The sequence below is a fragment of the Pyrus communis genome, chromosome 2 (assembly GCF_963583255.1).
Source record: "Pyrus communis chromosome 2, drPyrComm1.1, whole genome shotgun sequence".
Classification (NCBI taxonomy): Eukaryota; Viridiplantae; Streptophyta; class Magnoliopsida; order Rosales; family Rosaceae; genus Pyrus; species Pyrus communis.
Window position 1 is genome coordinate 2478206 of NC_084804.1, and position 22140 is coordinate 2500345.

The 22140-nt window shown below is 38.1% G+C and overlaps 2 protein-coding genes and 1 pseudogene across 4 annotated transcripts; 1 reads left to right on the plus strand and 2 right to left on the minus strand.

The window, feature by feature from the left end:
- Positions 1-378: 378 nt before the first annotated feature.
- On the minus strand, positions 379-3569 carry LOC137725357 (protein GID8 homolog). Of its 2 annotated transcripts, none has more exons than XM_068464015.1 (7): positions 3367-3569; positions 3103-3212; positions 2774-2933; positions 2560-2663; positions 1656-1787; positions 1318-1474; positions 379-748 (listed from the first exon to the last, which is right to left on the minus strand). In XM_068464015.1, the coding sequence occupies exons 2-7, from the start codon at positions 3151-3153 to the stop codon at positions 627-629; spliced, it is 726 nt and encodes a 241-aa protein (XP_068320116.1). In that variant the 5' UTR covers positions 3154-3212; positions 3367-3569; the 3' UTR covers positions 379-626. The 2 variants fall into 2 exon arrangements, with proteins under 2 accessions (XP_068320116.1, XP_068320115.1); XM_068464014.1 differs by having other exon boundaries at positions 2560-2666; positions 3367-3564.
- Positions 3570-5634: 2065 nt separating this feature from the next.
- On the plus strand, positions 5635-13935 carry LOC137724489 (helicase-like transcription factor CHR28). 2 transcript variants are annotated; one of them, XM_068463230.1, is made up of 12 exons: positions 5635-6169; positions 6780-6852; positions 7061-7459; positions 7618-8837; positions 9432-9503; positions 10024-10101; positions 10197-11091; positions 11451-11581; positions 11771-11992; positions 12439-13047; positions 13162-13371; positions 13608-13935. In XM_068463230.1, exons 1-12 carry the CDS (start codon positions 6029-6031, stop codon positions 13710-13712), a joined length of 4155 nt encoding a protein of 1384 aa, XP_068319331.1. In that variant the 5' UTR covers positions 5635-6028; the 3' UTR covers positions 13713-13935. The 2 variants fall into 2 exon arrangements, with proteins under 2 accessions (XP_068319331.1, XP_068319330.1); XM_068463229.1 differs by having other exon boundaries at positions 5636-6169; positions 6777-6852.
- A 336-nt stretch (positions 13936-14271) lies between these two features.
- LOC137724490 (caffeoylshikimate esterase-like) lies at positions 14272-15929 on the minus strand (annotated as a pseudogene).
- Between the last annotated feature and the right edge of the window lie 6211 nt (positions 15930-22140).

Genomic DNA, 22140 nt, shown 5'->3' on the forward strand with positions numbered 1-22140 from the left:
GGAAGCTGGAAATCAGGGGAGGGAGCAAATGCTGCTTTCAAACATGCAAGACCTCAGCGTTGTTCGGTTTCAGATTTGGATATCGGCAGTTCTGGGTGGGTTTATGTTCTTTGGGTGATTTCTGAGTGATGGTTTTGGAAGGATAGGGCAGAAGAAAGTAAATTGTTCTTTTTTATAACTTTTTTCGTTGTGTTTGTGTTGTGTTCAAAAGCTCCATGTTGTTAAAAAGTACGGTTGTTGTCAAATGATGAATGAATTCAGATTAGGCCAATTGGTCGGAGTAGTGTGTTCTGACGGAAAATACCCACTAATTCTTTATATTTCTCGCTTCACATCTATTTCTTCCTTGTTTATGCTACATCTTAAACAGCCAAAGAATTGATCCACAATCTCTCAACAACATAAATAAAGAGATGTTATAGACAAGCATTTGTACAATTGTTGAGAATGCCACATAATCGAAAATCAAGAAGAAATGATCACAGAACGCAATGAAACAGCATCCAAGCGGAATGTAGATAGGGTCATTTTTCGCAATAAAGGTACATACATCATTTGTCATCCCATGAGAAAGCCTGGACGGAACCTAATCCTCCATCTCTCCACGCAGGGAGGTCGGAGGTCACCTAGACAGTGGGGTCTTCTAGCATGGCAATGGAAAGATTGTTTATCCGAGGATAAGCAGCTTTTTCATCAAGCTGGTTCTGAGCCCATAACAGCATCTTCAATAAGCTTGGAAGCTTTGGATCTGTGACAAGATGACGAAATATACGATAGTTATTAGCCCCTACGGAGATTTGTATTGGATTAGCATAGAATCAATCAAATATATTTGAAGAGATCGAATCCACGTCTCTTCTCAAAGATGCTCATGGGATAATTCCTCTAGATATACATTCAGATGAATATAAACCGATGAACAAATCTGATAGGAATGTTTTTGAAGTGGCTTTCCCAAATTATTTTTGAAATAGCGAATGATCCACAATTTTCCAACCATACAAATACCAGGATCAATGTACTCCACAATAAAAAATTTTGTTGATACAGCTTAGACTTGCCTTTTCTTTTGTGGTTTATCTACTTAACCTTTCTACTCGAAGAAAATGGGTACGGCGATAAAAAATATTCTATGAACCAACCTAGTGAAAAATTATTTTCTTATGGTAAATAATGAAACATGCACAATGATGAGGTGGTGTAAAGTCCAAACATCTTCCCCCCATCCAACTTTGAGTCATGTTTCTTTCGTAACTGAAAACTGATACATAAGCAATGGCAGATCTAGAACAAATAAATTTTAGCAGGCACGCTAACCTTTTTCATGACTCTGGCTGGTAAGGATGGCTGCATTCACCTCACTTGCTGTCTTTAGGCGCTGTGATATGTCCAGAAGCTCTCCAAAGGGACAGTTGTTCACGTCTTCAAAAGCTAGCAGTGCAACAGTCCTCTCCAACTCTTCTAAAAAGCTTTGCTGCACATAACAGTATTGATAAGTACTAATAAATCGGAATTTCGTAGGACTAGATACTATAAACAACACAGTGAACACAATTCAGTTGGATGGAGGTAAGGAGGAAGCCAGAAGATAATAAATAATCAAATTATATACATGATAGTCAATCAAGGAAAAGTCACAACATGCCGAATCTTACATTTTCTTCTCCCCTTGGTGCTAGCTCTTCCTGAGCAAACTCAAGAGCCTCTTCTACTTTTCCATTCCGAATTAGTTCTATCAACCTTTGTTGTTGGAGATGGAAAAATAATTGGGGATTTGTATCCAGAATCTGCAGACAGAATTTTCACAGATCTTTCAAATAATTTTGATAAAGATTCTTCACAAAATAATAACAGGCTGCTCTTGAAAAATAAAAATAAAAATCAAAGGATAAAACTATAAATAATTATTTTGACCCTTTATTAATATTAAACACTTCTGCAATTTAGAATTGCCTTCTCTAAAGTACATTTCAGAACTCCCTTCTCTAAGGTACATCAGAGAACCTCGAGTTCCTGGTAACTACGTCAGTTGCATCAGAGGCAGAATGACTCTCTGCAAGTGACTTGCAGCCTTAACCATGTTAACTGAAATGATACCTCTTAATGTTATGGAAATCACGATCGACAGAGCGACCACAATGCAGGTGAGTCACCATATTTATAGTCTTCGCATACACTACTCAAATTCTAAAGCAGTCACTGGTCTAGGTTTTTGGAGGCAAGCACAACTAGCAAATTTGGTTAAGAGATGCCCGAGTGATGTAGTACAGAAGATTTCTATGATTAGCAATTTAAAATAACATATGAACCTCAATTCCAAAGGGAATTCATATAGCTGTTAACCTAATGTATAGTTTGTACCAGACACACAAGTTACAATTATTCACATTGCACTACCAAACTTAATATGTAAGGCCAGACTTTGACATTAGCAAGACCAAATAAAAGAAAGCACAAAGATTCTATCAAATGAAAGAAAAGGCAAACGATTTTCATCAACGGTATCAAAAGTATAGACTCCATGAACGCAACACGAAAGTTTGAGAAATGGCATCCCACCTCAGGGTTTAAGTCATTCACTTTCTCGATCGCATCCTCCACATTACCACATTGTACTGCCTTCTTGACAGCCATACGGTCCATGATGGTTGTAAGATCAATATCTGCTATCTACCCATAAGGAGAAACACAACAGCATATAGCACAAAACGAATCACACCACCAAGGCATAAATTATAAAAAATAGGCCATTAAACTATGAAAAAAAGGATACGTTCGGTTCCAGATTCCTTCCGGAATTTCTCAGCAGCGTCCACATAACCCTCAGTGACAAGAAAGTTCATCACCAATTTATTCATGTCCTCTTTCCTAATTTTTACGTCCTTGAGCTTCTTCTCCCACTCTTCCCTCGTTATGACTTTCTTCGACCCGGCCTATGCATAAAATACAAATTATATACACATTTAACATGCCAATGGAATACTTATTGACCTAATTACTACACATTCAACTTCAAATCAACCTCGTAATCGCGTTCTAAAACCTTAAAATTAAGCAGCAAAAACAACGAAATTAGAACCGATAACAAGATTTCAAATTTACCATTGCTTCGATCTCTGCAAGCTGATGAACAATAATCCAGAGCAGGGACATCAGTGCACGGCCTCAAAGCCCATTGTTCAACCCCAGCAACCACTTTCTTCCAAATCGCCCTGCAAAATTACGCACAACGACACAAATCGCAATAAGAACCCTGGGCTCGCCAAAAACCCTGTTACTGAAACTGATTGATAATTTTCCCGAGAAAATTTTAATCCAAGACAAGTGTTTGTATGCCGAGAAAATTATACTGAAGTAAAAAGGTACCTTTGAAGCGTGGTGGGTAGCTGGGTTTGCGATGATTGCGTCTGTATATGTATATCGGTTCGGATTTTGGATTCCGGCGATCCCTTTCTTCTCGCTGCTCTCCGAACTCTCTCTCCGGGTTTGGTCTCGGGTTCCCTTAATTTGGGTTCACGGAACCGTTGGGTTTCAACCTGAGTCGAGTTCGGGCTTTGATTTTGGGTTACATCTTGATCTGCAGAGCGGGCCCATGTATGAGGGCTTGAGAGTCAAGAAACCTTGTTCACCGAGAGGATGTCTCGTTGTTTCGAGTTCAAATCTTTTGCACATATTTTATGTTTGGTATCTTCATAGAAACTCATAGCCACTTTTTTTTTTTGTTTTTTGGAAAAACAATATTATTTACATCAAGAGGGTGAGAGAGTGGACTAAGTCTCATAATGAGCTAATAATAATGTGGTTCAAATTTGTCTTTGACAAGAATTGAACTTAAAATATCTCATTCAGGTGGAGACGAGTACCACTAAACCGTAATTCTAAGTTACAACTCTTAGGCATTTTAAACTACTTTCAAACAGATTTATCAATAGTTAATTTTGAAAGAAAATTTCATCAACGAAGTGGTCTTAAAACCCTTACTATTATTTGATAGGAATCCTTGTTTTGTGGAATAAATTTAGAACTGCAAGAGGTAAAAGAAGAAAATGAAATTGCAACATTAAGTTATTTATCTCTTCTCATTTTCGATGATTCGAACTGAGTCCAGAGAAATTTGGCAAAAATTAAGAATTAAGTTTAGAGAAAAAAGCATATGACTTTAACCAATTTGACGAAACCAGATCTCGACGACCACTTTTTTTTTTTTGCTTGTCTTTTCGTTGGCTCATGATCCTTTTTTCCACAACTAAAGTTTTCACATGTTCGTGGAATTACTAAACATACCGACAATCGCCAGCCAAATAAGACCCCATTCAAAATAATAAAAAAATGAGAAAAATCCAAAAGTAGACGAAAAACATGTACAACATAGTGGCGCGAAATGGACCGGTTAGGTACAACCGGTACTTCCCCCATTAATTAACAATTCGACTTATACGCAATGGACGGATTTGGCCGGTTGCCAATATACACGAATTACGGGCCCCACTTGTTTTTAAACTCCCTCTTTGTAAGGGAAAGCAACTTGGAAATTTCCTAGCAACTTTATTAGACACTTTTGCCCTTAGATAACGCCTTTTGTTTTTGTTTTGATACAGTGCTTATATGTACACATAATTAACGTGTATTACAATTTTAATTACTTAGATATAGTATTGTATTGCAATCATTTTCTTGTTTTATTTTGTTGGCAAAAGCACAATTTAAGGGCACCGTTTTTGTCGCTTTAAAAATATCGTCTTATATCTTTATTGCGTAAATTTTTTATGTGTTTTATAAATTTAAAATGTTAAAATTAGACAACGAGGGTTGGTTGAGTTGGTAATGATTGTTCTCTTCGCTAGACCAAAAGCTAGGTTCAAGTCCTGCTATCTACACTACTGACAATCCCTCTTGGTGAGTGATTTGTAAATTCAAAAAAAGGACTAAAAACCCTCTCTATAAGTTCTCAAAGAGGCTTGTGGTATGCCCTGACCCTGAGATGGGATAACCTCTCCTCCCCTAAACTTTTTGTTACCAGATAAATAAATTGATATTCAATCACAACTTGCACACTGATCTGGAGGTGTTTCTTTTAATTGTAAGTGAAAATTTTCAAATTCAACCTCACGTACCCGCCAATTTAATTTACGATTGACTTATTATATGATTTAGTCTAAATTCCGTAACAGTATTTATGTAAATAAAAGAGAAAAAGAAATAGGAAATGAATTGTCTCCGGATCCCTTCCACCAAATCCACTAAATCAATCAATCCGAATCCTTCAAATTTGATCTAACGACTACAAACAGGCTCCTTTAAAAGTTATAATAATTTTAACCGTCGGATTAAATTTCAAAAATCCGAATTAAGTCATTGAATAAATTTGGTGGAAGGAATCCGGAAAAATCCCTTTCCAAAGAAATTAGGCATAAGAATCTTGCATATAGTACGCACAACAATTTGGACGCGTGACTGATGGCGTGGCAATAGAATCAAACCATCGAGAAAGCGAAGCGAATAATCCAATCAAAATCCATTTTCGTAAAATAAATCAAAATTCCCCCAAATTCCTGATTCAAGTAGGAAAGCGAAAACCCGGCGAATAATTATACGAACCAAGAAGTTTCCGACGAAATCCCAAAAAAAAAAAGAAAAAGAAAAAAAAGGGGAACGAGTCCTTAAACTGCGCACCCCTAAAGTCCCCAAAACCCAATCTAAACCTGCGCGACCGCATTCTTCACGATCCGCGCGAGACTTTGTCGACATGAAGCAAAATAAATAGTTAAATAAATCAAAAGTCGCGTCGCGAACTTTCTCAGACGCCTTCACATCGACAACGATCCAAACGCTGCCATCTCTCTCTCTCTCCCCCTCTCTCTCCGCGGTCGATTTCTTGGGAATTTCCCGGCGGTTTCGTTGGGAATGCGATTGCAATTGCTCGGATCCAGGTTTTCGTTCGGAATTCCGAGTATAATTTGACTGCTTCTGGTTAGGGATTTTGCGTTGAAGTGCGGACAGGCTAGGGTTAGGGTTAGGGTTGCACAGTATGTTGAAGGCGGAGGACTGCTCGAATTGGAACGAGTTACCGGCCGCCGATGGATTTGCAGGAGAAGAATTCGACGACGACGGCGACGAGATGTGCATAGATGTCGACACGCTCTATCGCCTTCTCGATGAAGAACCCACGGTAATTTTTCGGTATTAGTACTGTATCGGAAAAGGATTGAACTTGTTTGCAATTTGTTGGGAGCTTTGAATTTTTTTTTTTGCGATTTGGCTGCGCTGTGAAAGATATGGCGGTCTGGTGTGGGTTTTGGAATGCCTGTGGAAATGGGCATTTGGTTCCGTTGGGTGCGACTTAAGATTGAGCTTGTAGTCTGTACGTGCATGTGTTTGTGCATGGTGAAGGATTTTGCATGCAATTCTAGTGGAAACACTTAATCTCAGCTGGTTATTACTGAAAAAATCATGGTGTAGTGGATAAGAACGATCAAATTTTGAAGATTTTGTCATTGTAAATTACTAGTAGAAATGGGTTTACTAAGGGGAAGCACCAGAGGGGTTTATGAGCATATTGACGTGTCGTTTTGTTGTTGTAGATAAATTCTCACATTCCCTTCTTGTTCTTGTTTGTTGATACATTTAATTAACTAGACCTTGGAGCTTTTCGTTGAGCACTTTTTGTTAACGCGGAGTTTCGATAAGAATTACAGATGTCTTCCTTTTTCATGTTCAACGTTTTGCTCAATTAATTATGGTCTCTAGCCTAATGCTGAACTTTCGAATATTGACAGCAGAGTTGTCCAGAGAATTTGTCATTGGAAAATCGATTGGATGCTGAAGCTGTTTCCGATGCTCAGCTCCTAAGCGGTAAGTATTTTGTTTTGACTTTATAGCTTCTTTTTTATTTTTTATTTTAACGTTTTATTGTTTCTCCCATATATGGCATAGTTTTCTCAGCTCAGTTTTGTAGTAGGATATCGTTATCTTCTAGAATTTGTGGTATTCTGGAACATCTATATTACAAACAACTACATTTGACTACATCTGAATACTTGTTTCTCTGGTGGTGGTTTAGGATCTCAAGCAGTAAAAGAAGAACCGCCTATAGAAACCAATTTAATGGGTCCAGGCTCATGGAATCCCCCATACAGATTGGAAGCTTCTCATTCTGGGGCAGGGGGTCAAGATGGCTCTTTTGATTATGAAGGGAACCATGACATGAATTTTGATTACAAAGAAATGCAACCATCATCACACACTGGTTCTCCTGGGCATACGTACTCTGCAAGTCTTAAAGACTGGATTTCCTTGATTCCAGCCAACGAGACTTGCTTTACAGAGAGGGTTGCAGTTTCACAGCCATGTAGCACGGCATCTAGTTTTTCTGAAGGCCATGTTAATCACATTTTGGACCACAGAGATCTGAATGTCCTGCAGGGGGAAGTTGATGTGCCAGGGAAAGCTGAATCTGAATGTAAGTTAATATTTCAACTTGTTTATAAACTGGACTAATGAATTGCGTTTTTTCTGGGCTTTTGAAGTTTTGATGTAGATCATTGCATATATGTTTTGTATTGTTTTTAAATTTTGAGGTGGAAGGACTAATTTATGTCTTGTGATGGTTGATTGCAGATGCTTCACAATGCCTTGGTATTGAGAACATGGACTTAAATTCCAGAACCTATTTCAATTTGGGGCAAAATACCAAGGAAACCTTAGGGCTATCTGAAAATAATTCCTGCACTTCTATGGAAATTTCCTCTACCCTCTGTCAAAATTCTAATGTTTTCAGCGACCCTTATACTGCTATGTGTGGCAGGAGCTTAGATAATCCATATTTCACTGATGCCTTAATGGATCATAGTCCGACTAGGTATTATTTTCCGAGTAATGAAGAAATGATGGCTAATGTGAAGGATGAATCAGGGGAGTTTCCAACTGATAGTTCATGCTCAACTACCAAGATGAATTTAAATGGCCAGGAGGGGATAACTGGTAAATCTTCTTTTGAGCCTTCAATGATTGATGTTTTAAATGGGAACCAGTGGAATTTTGGATATGGTAATTGTATGTCAGCAATCAGTGGAAATTCTTCTTTCGATGCTGACTCTTTTCCTGCTGACAACAAGGCATCAGTTGAGCCTTTGTGTTCGACCTATACATACATGTCAAGCAAAAAGGAAACGAATGGTTTGAAAAGTGAAAAGATTGATGAGTTTGTTGCACCAAGTAGCGTTATGCGTCAATCTTTTCGAGGCATGGATGAAGCTGTCAGTAGACAGTCTTATAGTGCTGATGATCACTTTTTTGACAAAGACTCAAAGCAGTCTGGTTTTGGTTTATCAACTCAGAATCTTGGTAACTCAGTGGATGATGATGAAGTCATGATTGCTGCATGTAAGAGAGCTTGTCACTCTCAAGATTTTAGGAATGGAAGTTCCACATCCCCTGTTGATGGTCAATCTGTGAATTCAAATGCCTATTGTCCAGGTGCTCAGCCATTCACTTCATTTGAGAATCAGGGTTACTTGAAGGACAAAGTAACTCATTCTAAGAGCATGCTTTTTTCGAAAGTCAGCCCTGAATCAATTCATAGTAACTTCTCTGACAAATCCCCTGCAGAGGATGACGTTGATGTATGTATTATTGAAGATAACAGTCATCCTGCACCCTCAAATCGCTCTTCAGTGGTTAGCAATACTAGTTACGCTGCGCCCGTGTATCAGTCTCCAGCACTTGGAAATACTGTTGTTAATTCTCAACAATTGACGCCGAGTGGTCATTACTCAGGAGTGGGAGGCATGAGATTCAAGACACGAGATGAACAATTGATTTTGAGAGCAGCATTGCAGGTTAGCTCTTAGTTTGGAATTTTATTTCCTCACAGTGGTTATCCAGAAATCCTGAAAAATTCCTTTTGCATTATTTTTGTTTTTGTTGTTTAGCTGCCATTTACCCCCTGAACGAGCATGATATTGTCATTCCCTAAATCTCATGCTTCCCACAATGCCTATCAGTTCGTCGGTCTTGTGGCCCTTTTAATTGAATCAGACATTTGCTTTGTTTTATTTTTCTGGTAAATGTAGCCTAAGCTGAATCACTCTTTTTTGCATCCAATATTTGATTTAGCAAGTGGCTATATTATTAGATGGATCACCTTTTTTATGTCAAATTGTTGATTTATTAAGTTGCTTTTGTATAGATGGATCACTTTTTCTGTGTCAAATTGTTGACTGATCAAGTAGCTTTTATATTATAAAATGGGTCATCAGAATTTATATTTTGATGGCAAGTTTTTGTAATACTTTTCAAAATTCTATCATGTTCCCACATTGTGTCCTGTATATAGTTTTGGTTCTCTGTTTTAGTGAGAAAAATTGAAAGTACTCATGTCCATCACTGAAAGTTGAGATCTGAAACCTTGCTGAGATAAATTTTGTGTGCAGGACCTTTCACAGCCCAAGTCAGAAGCTATTCCACCGGATGGACTTTTAGCAGTTCCTCTGTTACGGCACCAGGTTTTGAATTCTACCCCCTCTTGACTTTAATTCTAGATAAGTATAGTCTGAACAACCTGTAAAAAGGCAAATGTGGGGACTACTGGGAATTTGATAAGTATCTATTTTCTGGTATGGTGATGTCAACTAAAATAAATGTGGATACATGTTTATTGCCTTGTTTCTAGGTAAAGAAAAGGGTTATTCTATTGTATTTAAATAGACAAGAAAGAAAGTTTCCAGTTTCACATGTTCTTTTAAATAGTTTGTGGAGGTTTATGATATGGTTCTTGTTATAGAATCAAAATATTCTAGCTTAAATTAGAAGTTGGATTATTTCAGCTGCCAGTTAAGTGTTTTGGCATGCCATTTTAATGTTTAGGATTTTTTTTAAAAGTCATACGCATCTTGTTATTTGAAATAGTTATTAGTTTGGTTTTTTTTCCTTTCCTTCGCACTGTGCCTAGTCTGGTTCTATATGTGTGTCTGTGGTGAATGCACTGAAAAGGGTCCATCTAAGTTTAATTCATGTCTTGGGCAGAGAATTGCATTGTCATGGATGGTTCAGAAAGAGACAGCAAGTTTGCACTGTTCTGGAGGAATTCTTGCCGATGATCAGGTCTATATGATTCAGTATTGATTAGCTATCACCACTTCCATCTTTCAAGTACTTGTGTCTAATATTCTTGTGTATATTTGATTTTCATTTTTCAGGGATTGGGAAAGACAATATCGACAATTGCACTTATACTTAAGGAAAGGCCTTCATCTGGAGCTTGTCAAGATGTAAAAGTGCACAAGCTGGAAACTCTGGATTTGGACAATGATGATGATATGCCTTTTGAGATTGGTGGAAAGAAGCAACATGCTGATGCCCATGAAGTTAGTTCAAATGGAACTCCAAATGAGAGCATAAAACCTTTGATACAAGCAAAGGGAAGGCCAGCTGCTGGAACGCTTGTTGTTTGTCCCACAAGTGTCCTCCGGCAATGGGCTGAGGAGCTGCAGAACAAAGTAACTGAAAAAGCTAATCTCTCGGTGCTAGTTTACCATGGATGTAACCGGACAAGGGATCCTTTGGAGCTGGCTAAGCATGATGTTGTTCTCACAACATATTCAATTGTCAGCATGGAGGTTCCTAAGCAGCCTCTTGTTGATGATGATGATGAGGAGAAAGGAAAGCGAGATGAGTACGATGGTCCACATTACAGTAAGAAAAGAAAATACCCCCAAAATTCTGCAAATAAAGGCTCAAAAGGTAAAAAAGGATTAGACAGTGCTGTGCTCGATTCTGTTGCTCGCCCTCTTGCTAAGGTTGCATGGTTTAGGGTTGTCCTGGATGAGGCTCAGAGTATTAAGAATCACAGAACTCAAGTAGCTAGGGCCTGTTGGGGTCTTCGCGCGAAACGTAGGTGGTGCTTATCAGGGACTCCTATCCAGAATGCAATTGATGACCTTTATAGCTACTTCAGATTTCTAAAATATGACCCTTATGCTGTATACAAGTCATTTTGCTCTACAATTAAGGTCCCAATCAATAGGAATCCAACAAAAGGGTACAGAAAACTTCAAGCTGTTCTGAAGACAATTATGTTACGCCGCACTAAAGGTGGGACCAAATATATTATATCCGTTCATTGGTTGTTTCTCCTTGAATAAAAATAATCTTAGGTTGATAATATTACTTTGCTAGTTTTTTTGGTGCCTTTGGAAAATTCATTGGGTATGTGTTGATTTTAGCCATGAGTGAACTATCTCTTACAAGTCATTCTTATTTTCTGGTATATATTACGATTTATTAATCTTAAGTTATGTGGTCGGAAGTGAATTCACAAGGCATTTCCTTTCAGAACTTGCTTTTAAATTGAAACCAAGTTTCATTATTTTCTTTCCACTGAAATTCTTATAGTCGACTTCCATTTTAATCAGTACTGATTGTCTCCATGTAATGGTAATTTCTTGCTGTAGGCACACTTCTTGACGGAGAACCTATTATTACTTTACCACCTAAATCTATAGAATTGAAAAGGGTGGAGTTTTCGAAGGAAGAACGGGATTTCTACTCGAGGCTAGAAGCTGATTCACGTGCTCAGTTTGAAGTATGGTTTAGTGCAAAGCTAATTTTGGTGTTGATATCAGTTTTGCTTTCTTATTTTTCTGACATGCCCTTTTTTCCTCTTGAAAGGAGGCTTTTGGCTTCTTTTTCTTTTCTATTCTTGTTCAGAGCATGAGGTATCCATGTTTAATTCCTTTTGGTCATTTTCTAAAATATGTATTCTTCACGTCAGGAATATGCAGCAGCTGGAACTGTTAAACAAAATTATGTTAACATTTTGTTGATGCTTTTGCGTCTTCGACAAGCTTGTGATCACCCTCTTCTTGTTAGACGGTATGATTCAAATTCTTTATGGAGATCTTCAGTTGAGAAGGCAAAGAAACTTCCTCGTGATAAACAACAATCCCTTCTGAATTGTTTAGAAGCTTCTTTGGCAATATGCAGCATCTGCAATGTAAGTGTATACTTTGAACATTTGTTTTTTTTATTTTTATTTTTAATTTTTTTTTCATATTCGTATTTTAAAATGGTTGGATGGCGTTTTCTGATTTTCCAAATTAATATGCGTAGTTGGTATAGCCTCACTGTGTTATTGTGATATACTTTCTTGTGGAGCATACTTTTTCTTTTTTAAAGGATCTTCCATGCGGAGCATTTTAAATCTGATACTACTCTCGTATCTTTATAAATGCCATTGAGGTGAAAATTTTGTATAATTATACCTGATGTTTCTTTTACAAAATCTTTATTGTATTTTTTGTGGTGAGTACAGTTAGGAATCTTTTTAATAGAATAAGCTAGGAATGGTAAAAAAAGTCAATATTTGAATAAATTATACAAAACATTAGACCATTCCTTAGGGGAACTGTCCGGCTGACACCCCAGTTTTTATTTTCTTAGGATCCGCCTGAAGATGCTGTTGTTTCCGAATGTGGTCATGTCTTCTGTAGCCAATGCATTAATGAACATCTAACTGGCGATGACAACCAGTGCCCAAACACAAATTGCAAAGTTCGACTCCATGCTTCTTCAGTGTTTTCAAAAGCCACTTTGAACAGTTCTCTTTCTGACCAGACTAATCCAGAAAGTATTGGTTCTGAAGTTTTTGATGCTGTAGAGACTTTCTATGAGGATCGCTCGTACAACTCTTCCAAGATTAAGGCTGCCCTTGAGGTTCTCTGTGCAATGTGTAAACCACAGGGTTGTATTTCTGGAAATAGTAGTTGCATAGAAGACACAGTTGATAGAAATGCCAAGTCTTCCGATATTTGTGTGGTTGAACCACCTGAGGACGTTCCTAAGAGACAGAACTTGGATTTGGTGACTAATCCTCAAAACTCGAAGAAGGTAGTTAGAGAAAAAGCAATAGTCTTTTCACAGTGGACGAGGATGCTGGACTTGCTTGAAGATTGTCTTAAAACATCTTCCATTGAGTACAGAAGACTCGATGGAACAATGTCAGTAACAGCTAGGGATAAAGCTGTCAAGGATTTTAACACCCTTCCAGAGGTTTGCGGAAATAATAGGAAATCTTGCATCTTTGATATAATCTTCAAAATAATCTTTCAGTTGGTATTTTCATTTGGCAGCGATGGTTCTGAAGTTTGACCCTGTTTCTTGTAGGTGACAGTCATGATAATGTCTTTGAAAGCAGCTAGTCTTGGTCTAAACATGGTTGCAGCTTGTCATGTTCTTCTTTTGGACCTCTGGTGGAATCCTACCACAGAAGATCAAGCAATTGATAGAGCTCATCGGATTGGGCAGACTCGTCCTGTTACAGTTTTGCGTTTGACCGTTAGAGATACTGTCGAAGACCGTATTTTAGCCCTTCAGGTACTGTCCTTGATTTCTTCTGTAATTTTTCTTCTTGTTTGTAGTTTAATTTTCTTGATCACAACAAAATAGGATTGAATATGATTAAAAAAATTCATTGCTTCAGTTCAAGTTTGCACTTCAAAATACTGTAGGGCCATTTTTTGACATACTTCGTTATTAGACTGATAATTTAATTTGTGTACTCTCCTGTACTGCTATTCTGATGCTTTGATACACGTGGTTGATTTCCACAGCAAAAGAAGAGAGAGATGGTTGCGTCTGCGTTTGGAGAGGATAAAACAGGTGGTGGACAGACTCGCCTGACGGTAGAGGATCTTAAGTACCTGTTTATGATGTGATTAGAGAGAACTTCATAGGTCGAGGAGATTTTGGTTTTGCTAACACAAAAAGGTATGTCGATAGGTTTGTTTTGTTTTTTGGCATTGGCAGCAGCAGGATTGATACTCGAAGACTATCTGACAATAGATCTTAAAAGTAGCAGCGTATGGGGCTATCAACTAGAAGATTATGTTAATAGTCTGTATAGAATCACATGATCAATTCTTTTCCCCACAAAATTCATCTAACGATTTCTATTCTTTACCCGTCCTCGTCGTTGCCCATCATATTGTATAGGATGTGGAATAGTAGGTAGTCTAAAGCAATTAAAGCTGGGAAGATTCGTTTCTCGCCGATTTGTAAAGCGTAGAGGGTATTTCCCTTGGTTCATCTTCTGTTAGTTTCTCTGCTTCGTTATGATTTATACAAAAGTTAGGTTTCGTGATCACTCTGTATAGTACTGATTTGGTGGTGATGCTTAGAACTTTGGAGACCCGTGTTGTTGATCTGTTTTTTTATTTTTTATGATTTGTTGCTGCCCTGTTGATTCGTGACAATTCGAGATGAGATGACCCTGACCAGGTTTCGGTTTTTTTTTGTTTTTTGATACAATGTGACAAGAACTCGCCGTTTGAGTGAGCCGAATCTGCGACCTGGAGATCTCGTTTACAAGTGAATGGCTTCGGTGTGAAATGTAGGTTCTAGAGATACGTAAGTTCGAAAGGGCGGGGAATCGAGTGAATCGAACTCTCAACGTGTAACAATTAGGCATTAATGCAAGAATTTCACGTCATTCATCTCCTTCGCCGCCGCCGCACCGGTGATTCAACCAACCCAAAATATCTCCCCTCACAACGTCCGCATTCTCATCACTCTCCCCAAAGTGTAAGGCATGCGTTATCCCCTCATAAATCTTCAACGTCTTATCCTCGCTCTTCGCCGCCGCATACAACGCCCTGCTCACCTCCGGGTCCGTCCCCACTCCCAACATCCGCGCTGCCGTGCAACACAATAAACGGAAGGCTGACGTCCCACACTCTCGCTCACGTACTGCGTCACTCTCAGCAGTTCCACCACCGCCACCAGCCTCGGCTTTCTCCGGTATCTCGTCGGATTCACATTCGCCACGATCTTCTTCTCCGCCACCTTCACTGACTTCCGCATCAGGTCGGCGGTGGGGACTATCGCCAATTTCGGCAGGTATCCCGCCACGAACGTCAGTATCTGCGGAATGGCCACCTGGGTTTTACTTTATCAGAGATTTTGCACACGGGGGGCAAACCGCCCCGCCGCCCATGGACTCGCCGTGTAAAAAACGGCGGAGTCCATGAAATTGGGGGTCCTGCTGTTTGACCAAATTGAAGAACGATAGGCAGTCGTTGACCACGAGGCCAACGTCGGGGACGAAGGCGCGGAGGCCGTCGGAGCCGCCGTGACCCTCGAGGTCGAGACTCAAGAGCGAAGCAGGCGAAGCCGTTTTGGGCGAGGAAGATCGGGGTGGCTTGGAAGTTCGAGCTGATGTCGTTGCCGTAGCCGTGGACCATGAAGATGATGCCACGTGGACGACGGAGGGGGATCCATTGGCGGGTGAGGAGCTTGAGGCCTCTGGGGGAGGTGTAGAAGGATTTGGAGGATTTGATGCCCTGGAGATTGTAGTAGTCTTGCTCTGGTGTGGTGCCCCAGTAGTGGGGGAGTCGGGTTGGGGTGGTGGTGGTGAGGATTCCTTGCACCTCCATTGTTGGAAGTGCTTTTGCTCCTCTGCTTTGCTTCAAGAGAAGCCGACGACTGGGTGATGAGAGAGAAGGATATGACTTTTCCATTTTTTTTTTTAAGTTGGCCTGATGTTGATTTGCTCGAGTTGTGTTCGACTGGGTTCAGCAGGTTTGTGACTCAAGGATGTTTATTTTTTTTTTCATTTTTAATTCTACTTTCCTTTTTTCGAAAATTGCGCGAGTAATCTCGACTCTTTTTTGTATATTTTTTTATATTTTGATAATAGGGTAATCATATTATCTTCAACTTTTAGTTTAATTTTGATAATGTGTCACTATCATAGATTTACACATCCAATTTTCATAGACGCTAAATTTTTAGTTTAATTTGTAGTCTTCTTTTAGTTTTCGTGGAGAATTCCAAGTTGTGTAAATCTAGAAATCAGTAACTACAAACTACAAAACGTTTGTCCCCGACACCCAAGACACACCCTTTTGGAAGACCAAGGTTTTTGTGTCATCTCACACCGATAAATTTTTAATTGTAATGAATACACAAATGATGTATTACGTGTTTTAATAAAAGTGGTGAAAAATTTTATTTTTTAAGTTATTAACTTTTTAACATATATATCTCATCATTTGTATATTGCACGTGGTGGATCACCCCCTGTGTAGAGATCATACTGAAAAATCTCTCCACACCTACACCCGAGACATACTCCTTGCATTAATACCAAATTAATACCAATCGTTACAGCTAGGAACTAATAACTTAGTTTTTCATGGGTCGGCTTCTCCGGCATATATATGATACTGTAACCGAATGATATTTATCTTAATGAATAATTCATGTTGGTTGAATTCGTGTAAGAGTGACAGGGAGCCCGAATGATTATATTGAACAATGTAAAGTAATCATTATCGTGAAAACAAAAATTAGAAAAGACAAGTAGTGGGGTCAAACTGGAACAGGCAAAAGGGAAGAAGAAAGACAAAAGGCAGCACAGTTCATAGTTATTGGAGGCAGTCTATGATAATAGTGGTTCCACTAAGGGCACTGAGGAAGCTTTTAAAATGCGAAAAAGTTAAGATATTACCGATGATATAACGTGGAACAAGTCTCCTGCAGATTCCACATTTTCGGTTATTGATTTTTACCTAATATTTCTGGGTTATCCAAGTGATTTGACTAATGGTCGGAATGTTAGGCGGCTTAATCAGATTTGTTTTGCCTCTAAAAAGTGGAACCATGGTCTTCCAAGAGAACTTTGACACTTCTCCTGTAGTCCAGTAAAATTATTAAAACGGTAGTGATTTTCGCGCTCTTAGTTTCTTGTTTTTATGCATTGATTTTCCTTTAGTTTATTCAATTTTAAGGCTAGAAAAAAAAGGGCTGCATAGGAGAAAAAGAAATGCGAAAATCACTTCCCTCTCGTGGAAAAGCTACAATCTAAAGGATTCACAAGAGGAGTGTGCCAAAATCAGCGTTACCTTTCTGTCTAGGGAAGATTTTCTTCTTACACTGATGCAGATGTGAAGTATAACTGCATGAATACAAGTAAGATGAAAGTAACATAGTGCTGTGTATATAATCCATCAATGCACAGGACAGCTGCATTTTTTGTTCATCTAATTATCAGTTAACGTTTCAGTAAATTGGATGCAACTTGATTGCAGGGCAACATGATCATCATCTCTTATAAAATCTTGCAGTAGATAACTCTCACACCAACCAACTGGAAAAAGTAATGGAAGATCTTGTTCTTTTTATGTAACTCTATAGGTTCGAGTACGTGTTCTAGAAAAAGCGTTAAGTAAGCAAGGACGACATGCGCTCGGATGGAAAGCCTATCATAATTCATAATCTGGTCCAATGAAGAACTTTATGCACAGTTATATTACCCTCTAAAAAGAACACTAAAAGTCTCCCAATGTAAGCTAGCTTTTTGTAGTGTGGAACGAAGTATAGGAGCAACACTAATTGGATGAGTGGATTAAGCGCGCGATTTTCTTCTGGTTCAACCATATATATGTTATACTATATGATTAAGATATAAAATATTCAGTATTACATAATTACGACTTCTAATGTACCCCCCTTTCCTCCCTTCAAAATGTATGTTAGCTGCTTCTGGATGAAAATGATGCGGGTAGTCCCCTTAAAAGATTTTAATTGCTTGGTGACATCGTTTTTTTGGTAAGAAAGATTCGCAATGTGTTAACACGTAAACCAAATGGCGTTGCTTTTTCTTCTTCCAACCAATGAAATTAATTAGATGGTTCCTCTCCAAAAGCAGGTAATTAACATGAGGCAATAAATAGAAGATTATAAATGTCCTCCTGCTAGTGGCAGATTATTGGCCCAAGCACTTGTTATTTTGTTTATTATTTAGTGTTTGATGCATCAGACATATGCGCATATGAAAAGTCTTGTTTAATTGTCAGGAAATTTACGTCAAAAAGAGAAGGGAGAAATTATAAGCAATAGTACATGTTGCTATATCTTAAAACCAATAGTCCCTGCAGATTCAGAGTGTAAGGGCGGCGATAAGTGGTTTCCACGGCACTAATAGCCTAGGCCGGTTTGCATTATCCAAGTCTTCCAAGTAGAAACAAATCTAGTGATCCTGTTCGCATTATCTAGTTACTAGTTTATAATGGAAGTGTCTGGCTGGTTCACCATGGAGGGATCTAGAAAACTTGAGACTAAATGTTTATCTTACGTTGACAACAACGACAGTAATGGGAATTGTGTTGTCTTCTCAATTCTATATAATATAAAAGTATATGTCGTGCAGGTTTTTCTAGTGCAAAACATCCTCTATATCACTTGCAGATCGTAGTGGGTTAAATTTGACACGGAATTTTTTAATTTGTAAAGTTGATTTCAAACCTGTAGCTGGTTATCGCTAATCAGTGCGCTTTATCTCAACTTTGATCAGATTACTGATGCATATCACTTGCTACGTACCTAACAGGTTTATGGAAAGACAAAAAAAATACACAGCAAGCTTGAACCTTTCAGCATTTGGTGACTCGGTGCTGATCACGAATGGTAAAATGAAATCTACACGTAAAGTATGTGGAGTTTCTGATTTTGGGAAAAAGGTGTTTCTTCATTGTGAATATGGTTGGTAGCAAAACTGATGATGAAGTCTGAGCACTGAATGCATATATACAGCGAACGCGGGCATAAATATTACGTGTTCTGATTACTTGAGTATCAAGTTGACTGGTGATTAGTTTAATCCTAATGAGCATGCATAACATAGATTTGCACTTTCCTCTATTTGCATTGATTAAACTTCAGCTCAGTGGCAATGAAAAACACAAAAAGTGAGATGAGGAAAATAGTTTCCTAAAGAAATAGGTGGAGATCTATTGGCCAGTACACATTAAGCCGGGATTAGATGCATGTGGCAAATCCTTTGCCAGAGATGTATTTTCTGGTGCCGAAAGAGATGACGCACCGCTGGGACTGAGAATAATATTGCTTTTAAATAGATTTGTGTTTACACTTTTCACTACTAATCTTCTGTCATAATATCGGATTTGTAGTAAAGATAAACTTCCTGAAACATCTCGAGTCCTACTGAGTGAACATGAAAATTAGCCACTAAGGTTTGTTCTGAAGTATAGATGTTTTACACAAGGATTTAACAAATTAAAGATAAAATTAGATTGCAAATTGAATATTTAAGAGATGATTTCCATCTCAATTTTCAACTGATAAAGTTGGAATCAAGTCATTGTTCAACCCCACTTGCTTAATTGGTTGTTTCTTTCATTCCTTTTCGCCACTTTGCCTTCCCCAGATTCACGAGTCATTACGCACAAGGTTCGCCACAAAGCTCCGTCTTTCTACTTTGTGATGATGATATTCTTGAGAGCAGTTGTTTACCCTTTTCTATTTTACTTCAGAGAACACCACCAATTTGGAATATATACCACAATGGCTTTTCCACTTTGTGATATAATCATTGACTGGCAAGAACATGATCCATGATCTATCAGATATATATCATATATGCACCAAGAGATCACCACCAGCGCTGTCGACCTGGTTTATCCTTATTCAATCATGAACATGAACATGTGGCGATTATCGGTATTAGACTCTGTAACAGTCGCTTCGGCGTCACAACGATGTACCTTTAGTTAAGGATAATGATTCCCTAGGTTTAGTTAGTACTTACTATGGGACTCTAGTGCCAGTCCCATCCTGTTGTAATAACTGGTTTTCCACGTAATGCTTGCTAAGCCTAATACCACTGGTTTTTCATAGTACAGCTGATCAGGGCCGGCCCTGAGAATTTGGGGGTCCTAGGCGAGCCTTTGAAATGGGGCCTTAAAATTCTTTGACCTCCAGTTTTTTGTATATTGATTTGTATAAAAAAGAATTTGCTCAATACATAAAAAGTTCTATTTTCAAATCAAATATCATTAAAAATTAATATCAAAAGAAGATAAATATACAAACATTATTTAAACATTACATGATTCACGTTTTTGGACACAAATGTACTAAATATTTGTAGTCAAGAGTTTAAGATTGAGAGTGAATGTCACATCCCGGCCCGGGGGGGGATCAATTCCGGGGCCCGCTCCACCACCGTAGCACGATATTGTCCGCTTTGGGCCCCGACCACGCCCTCACGGTTTTGTTTCTGGGAACTCACACGAGAACTTCCCGATGGGTCACCCATCCTGGGAGTGCTCTCGTGCGCTACTCGCTTAATTTCGGAGTTCCTACGGAACCCGAAGCCAGTGAGCTCCCAAAAGGCCTCGTGCTAGGTAGGGATGAGAATATACATATAAGGATCACTCCCCTGGGTGATGTGGGATGTCACAGTGAAGAACAATAAAACTTGATAATTAAGAGAGTAAATAACAATAAAACTTGATTGACGAGTATAATAAATTCAACGCCAATTGTTTCTCTTGTGTTTTGTTTCTTCTAAAATCAACATCACACTATCGAATTGAATATTAAAATAATCCATTGAATAAAAAGTTACTGAAAAGAAAAATATAAATTCAAAGTTTTGATTACCTTAAAGTATAATCTTTAAGACCATATGATAGTTGGTTTAAACATTCAATAGAAATGGAGAGAATGGGAAGTTTGTTTGAACATTCGATAGAAATTGAGAAAATGAGAAGTTGAAAGAAAAACGATTGCAAAGAGACTTGAGTTTTATAACTTTATATGCATTTGGACAGATGTATTGACAGTAAATTTGAAAAACAAGAAAAATTAAGTGACTGAAAAGCAACTTCATGTTTCGAACTCAACAACCCAAAGAAAAATGAAGTCAACATTTCCACTGCACTAACAAATGAAATATGATATTTCTTACCTTTTTTTGTATTTATATGTTAATTACATGATATAAATATTTTTTGGAGGCCCTTCCGAAGTGGGGGCCCTAGGCAGGCGTCTACTTGGGTCACCTTCAGGGCCAGCCCTGCTGCTGATTGATCTCCCTCTATATCCGCTCTAATCCTATAGATTGATAATTTTATATTAGAAATATACCATTAACTGCAATACCTAATTTGATTCTTCGCGGATAAGAAAATGCTAAAAATGTATTGACCTTTAATTTACTGGGTAGTTCTTTCCTTGTGTTCTTGGACTCGTCGTGCTAGTTGCCGTGGAAGAGCTGAATCCTTCCACAATGTAAAGTTATTTGCCAAACAAATTTCAATTATTACATGATATATGCAAATCCAAGATGACTAGTCAAAAGTTAATTACTTGTCAAGTCATCCAATAAAAAACCGATAAAGATTTATTGTTGAGATTCATGAGAATATAAATTAATAACATGCCTTGTATATTTATTATTTTTACCTTCTTTAGTTATTCACTGTATTGGTTATTAGTTTTGAGTTGAATGTCTGAATTTATCTATTAATTACGTGACCACACAACATCACTCAAGTAAATTCGTCGCATCTACGTTTGAAATTGTCGTATTAGGCTTCGGAATCAAATATGTGTATTGTTTTGAACTCATTTACTTAAGGTGCATTTGTTGCACCGAACTATTTTGAACTAGACTAGCTTTAGAAACTGAGCTGGATTGATTTAGAATAGTCTAAGCTAGACTGACTTAGGTCTGGTTTGGTATTGCTATGCTTTGAAGAAAAAAATTGTTTTTGCTGTGCTATGAGAATAAACGGCTGTGAAATAAAGTAGCAGAGTATTTGGTAATTTTTTTTGTAAAAGTGCTTTTGAAAAAAAAAAAAAAAAAAAACAGTATTATAGTGTTTGATAAACTTTTGAGTAAAACAGATATGAAAAAACTGGTTTTTCAAAGCTGGGTTTTACAGCTTTGTGTTCCAAAATAATGTTGAATACCACGCCATCAAAAATTGTATCAGTTGATAAAATTTACCCAAATTTGTTGTCATTTTCTAATTCACCTTAAAAAATAAAAAACAATTCCCAACCACATTCCTCATCTCACCGACTGCCTGCCATGGCTGTTGCCTTTTCCAAGTGCCCAGCTCATGGATCATTCTAGTTTCAGAAGAATTAATCACAACCCCTCCAAATCTCAAAACCCTCTAAAGCTCTCTCTCTCTCAACAAAACAATGGTGGAAATCAGTATCCCAATTGAACGTGCAAAGTGGGCTGATATGAATTTGATTAGTACTCAGTTCAATTACTCGATCCAAAACATTGAGCAAAAAGCATCCAACCACCAAACTGAAGATCGAATA

Excerpts from the sequence above, each read along its gene's own strand:
- LOC137725357 (XM_068464014.1), bottom strand. The coding sequence starts at position 3,153 with ATGTCCCTGCTCTGGATTATTGTTCATCAGCTTGCAGAGATCGAAGCA. Across the intron at positions 2,934-3,102 it reads TTGCAGAGATCGAAGCAATG|GCCGGGTCGAAGAAAGTCAT; the intron begins GTAAATTTGAAA and ends TTTTATGCATAG. Across the intron at positions 1,475-1,655 it reads CACCAAGGGGAGAAGAAAAT|CAAAGCTTTTTAGAAGAGTT; the intron begins GTAAGATTCGGC and ends TGTTATGTGCAG.
- LOC137724489 (XM_068463229.1), top strand. The coding sequence starts at position 6,029 with ATGTTGAAGGCGGAGGACTGCTCGAATTGGAACGAGTTACCGGCCGCC. Across the intron at positions 8,838-9,431 it reads TTTTGAGAGCAGCATTGCAG|GACCTTTCACAGCCCAAGTC; the intron begins GTTAGCTCTTAG and ends TTTTGTGTGCAG. Across the intron at positions 11,092-11,450 it reads TATGTTACGCCGCACTAAAG|GCACACTTCTTGACGGAGAA; the intron begins GTGGGACCAAAT and ends TTCTTGCTGTAG.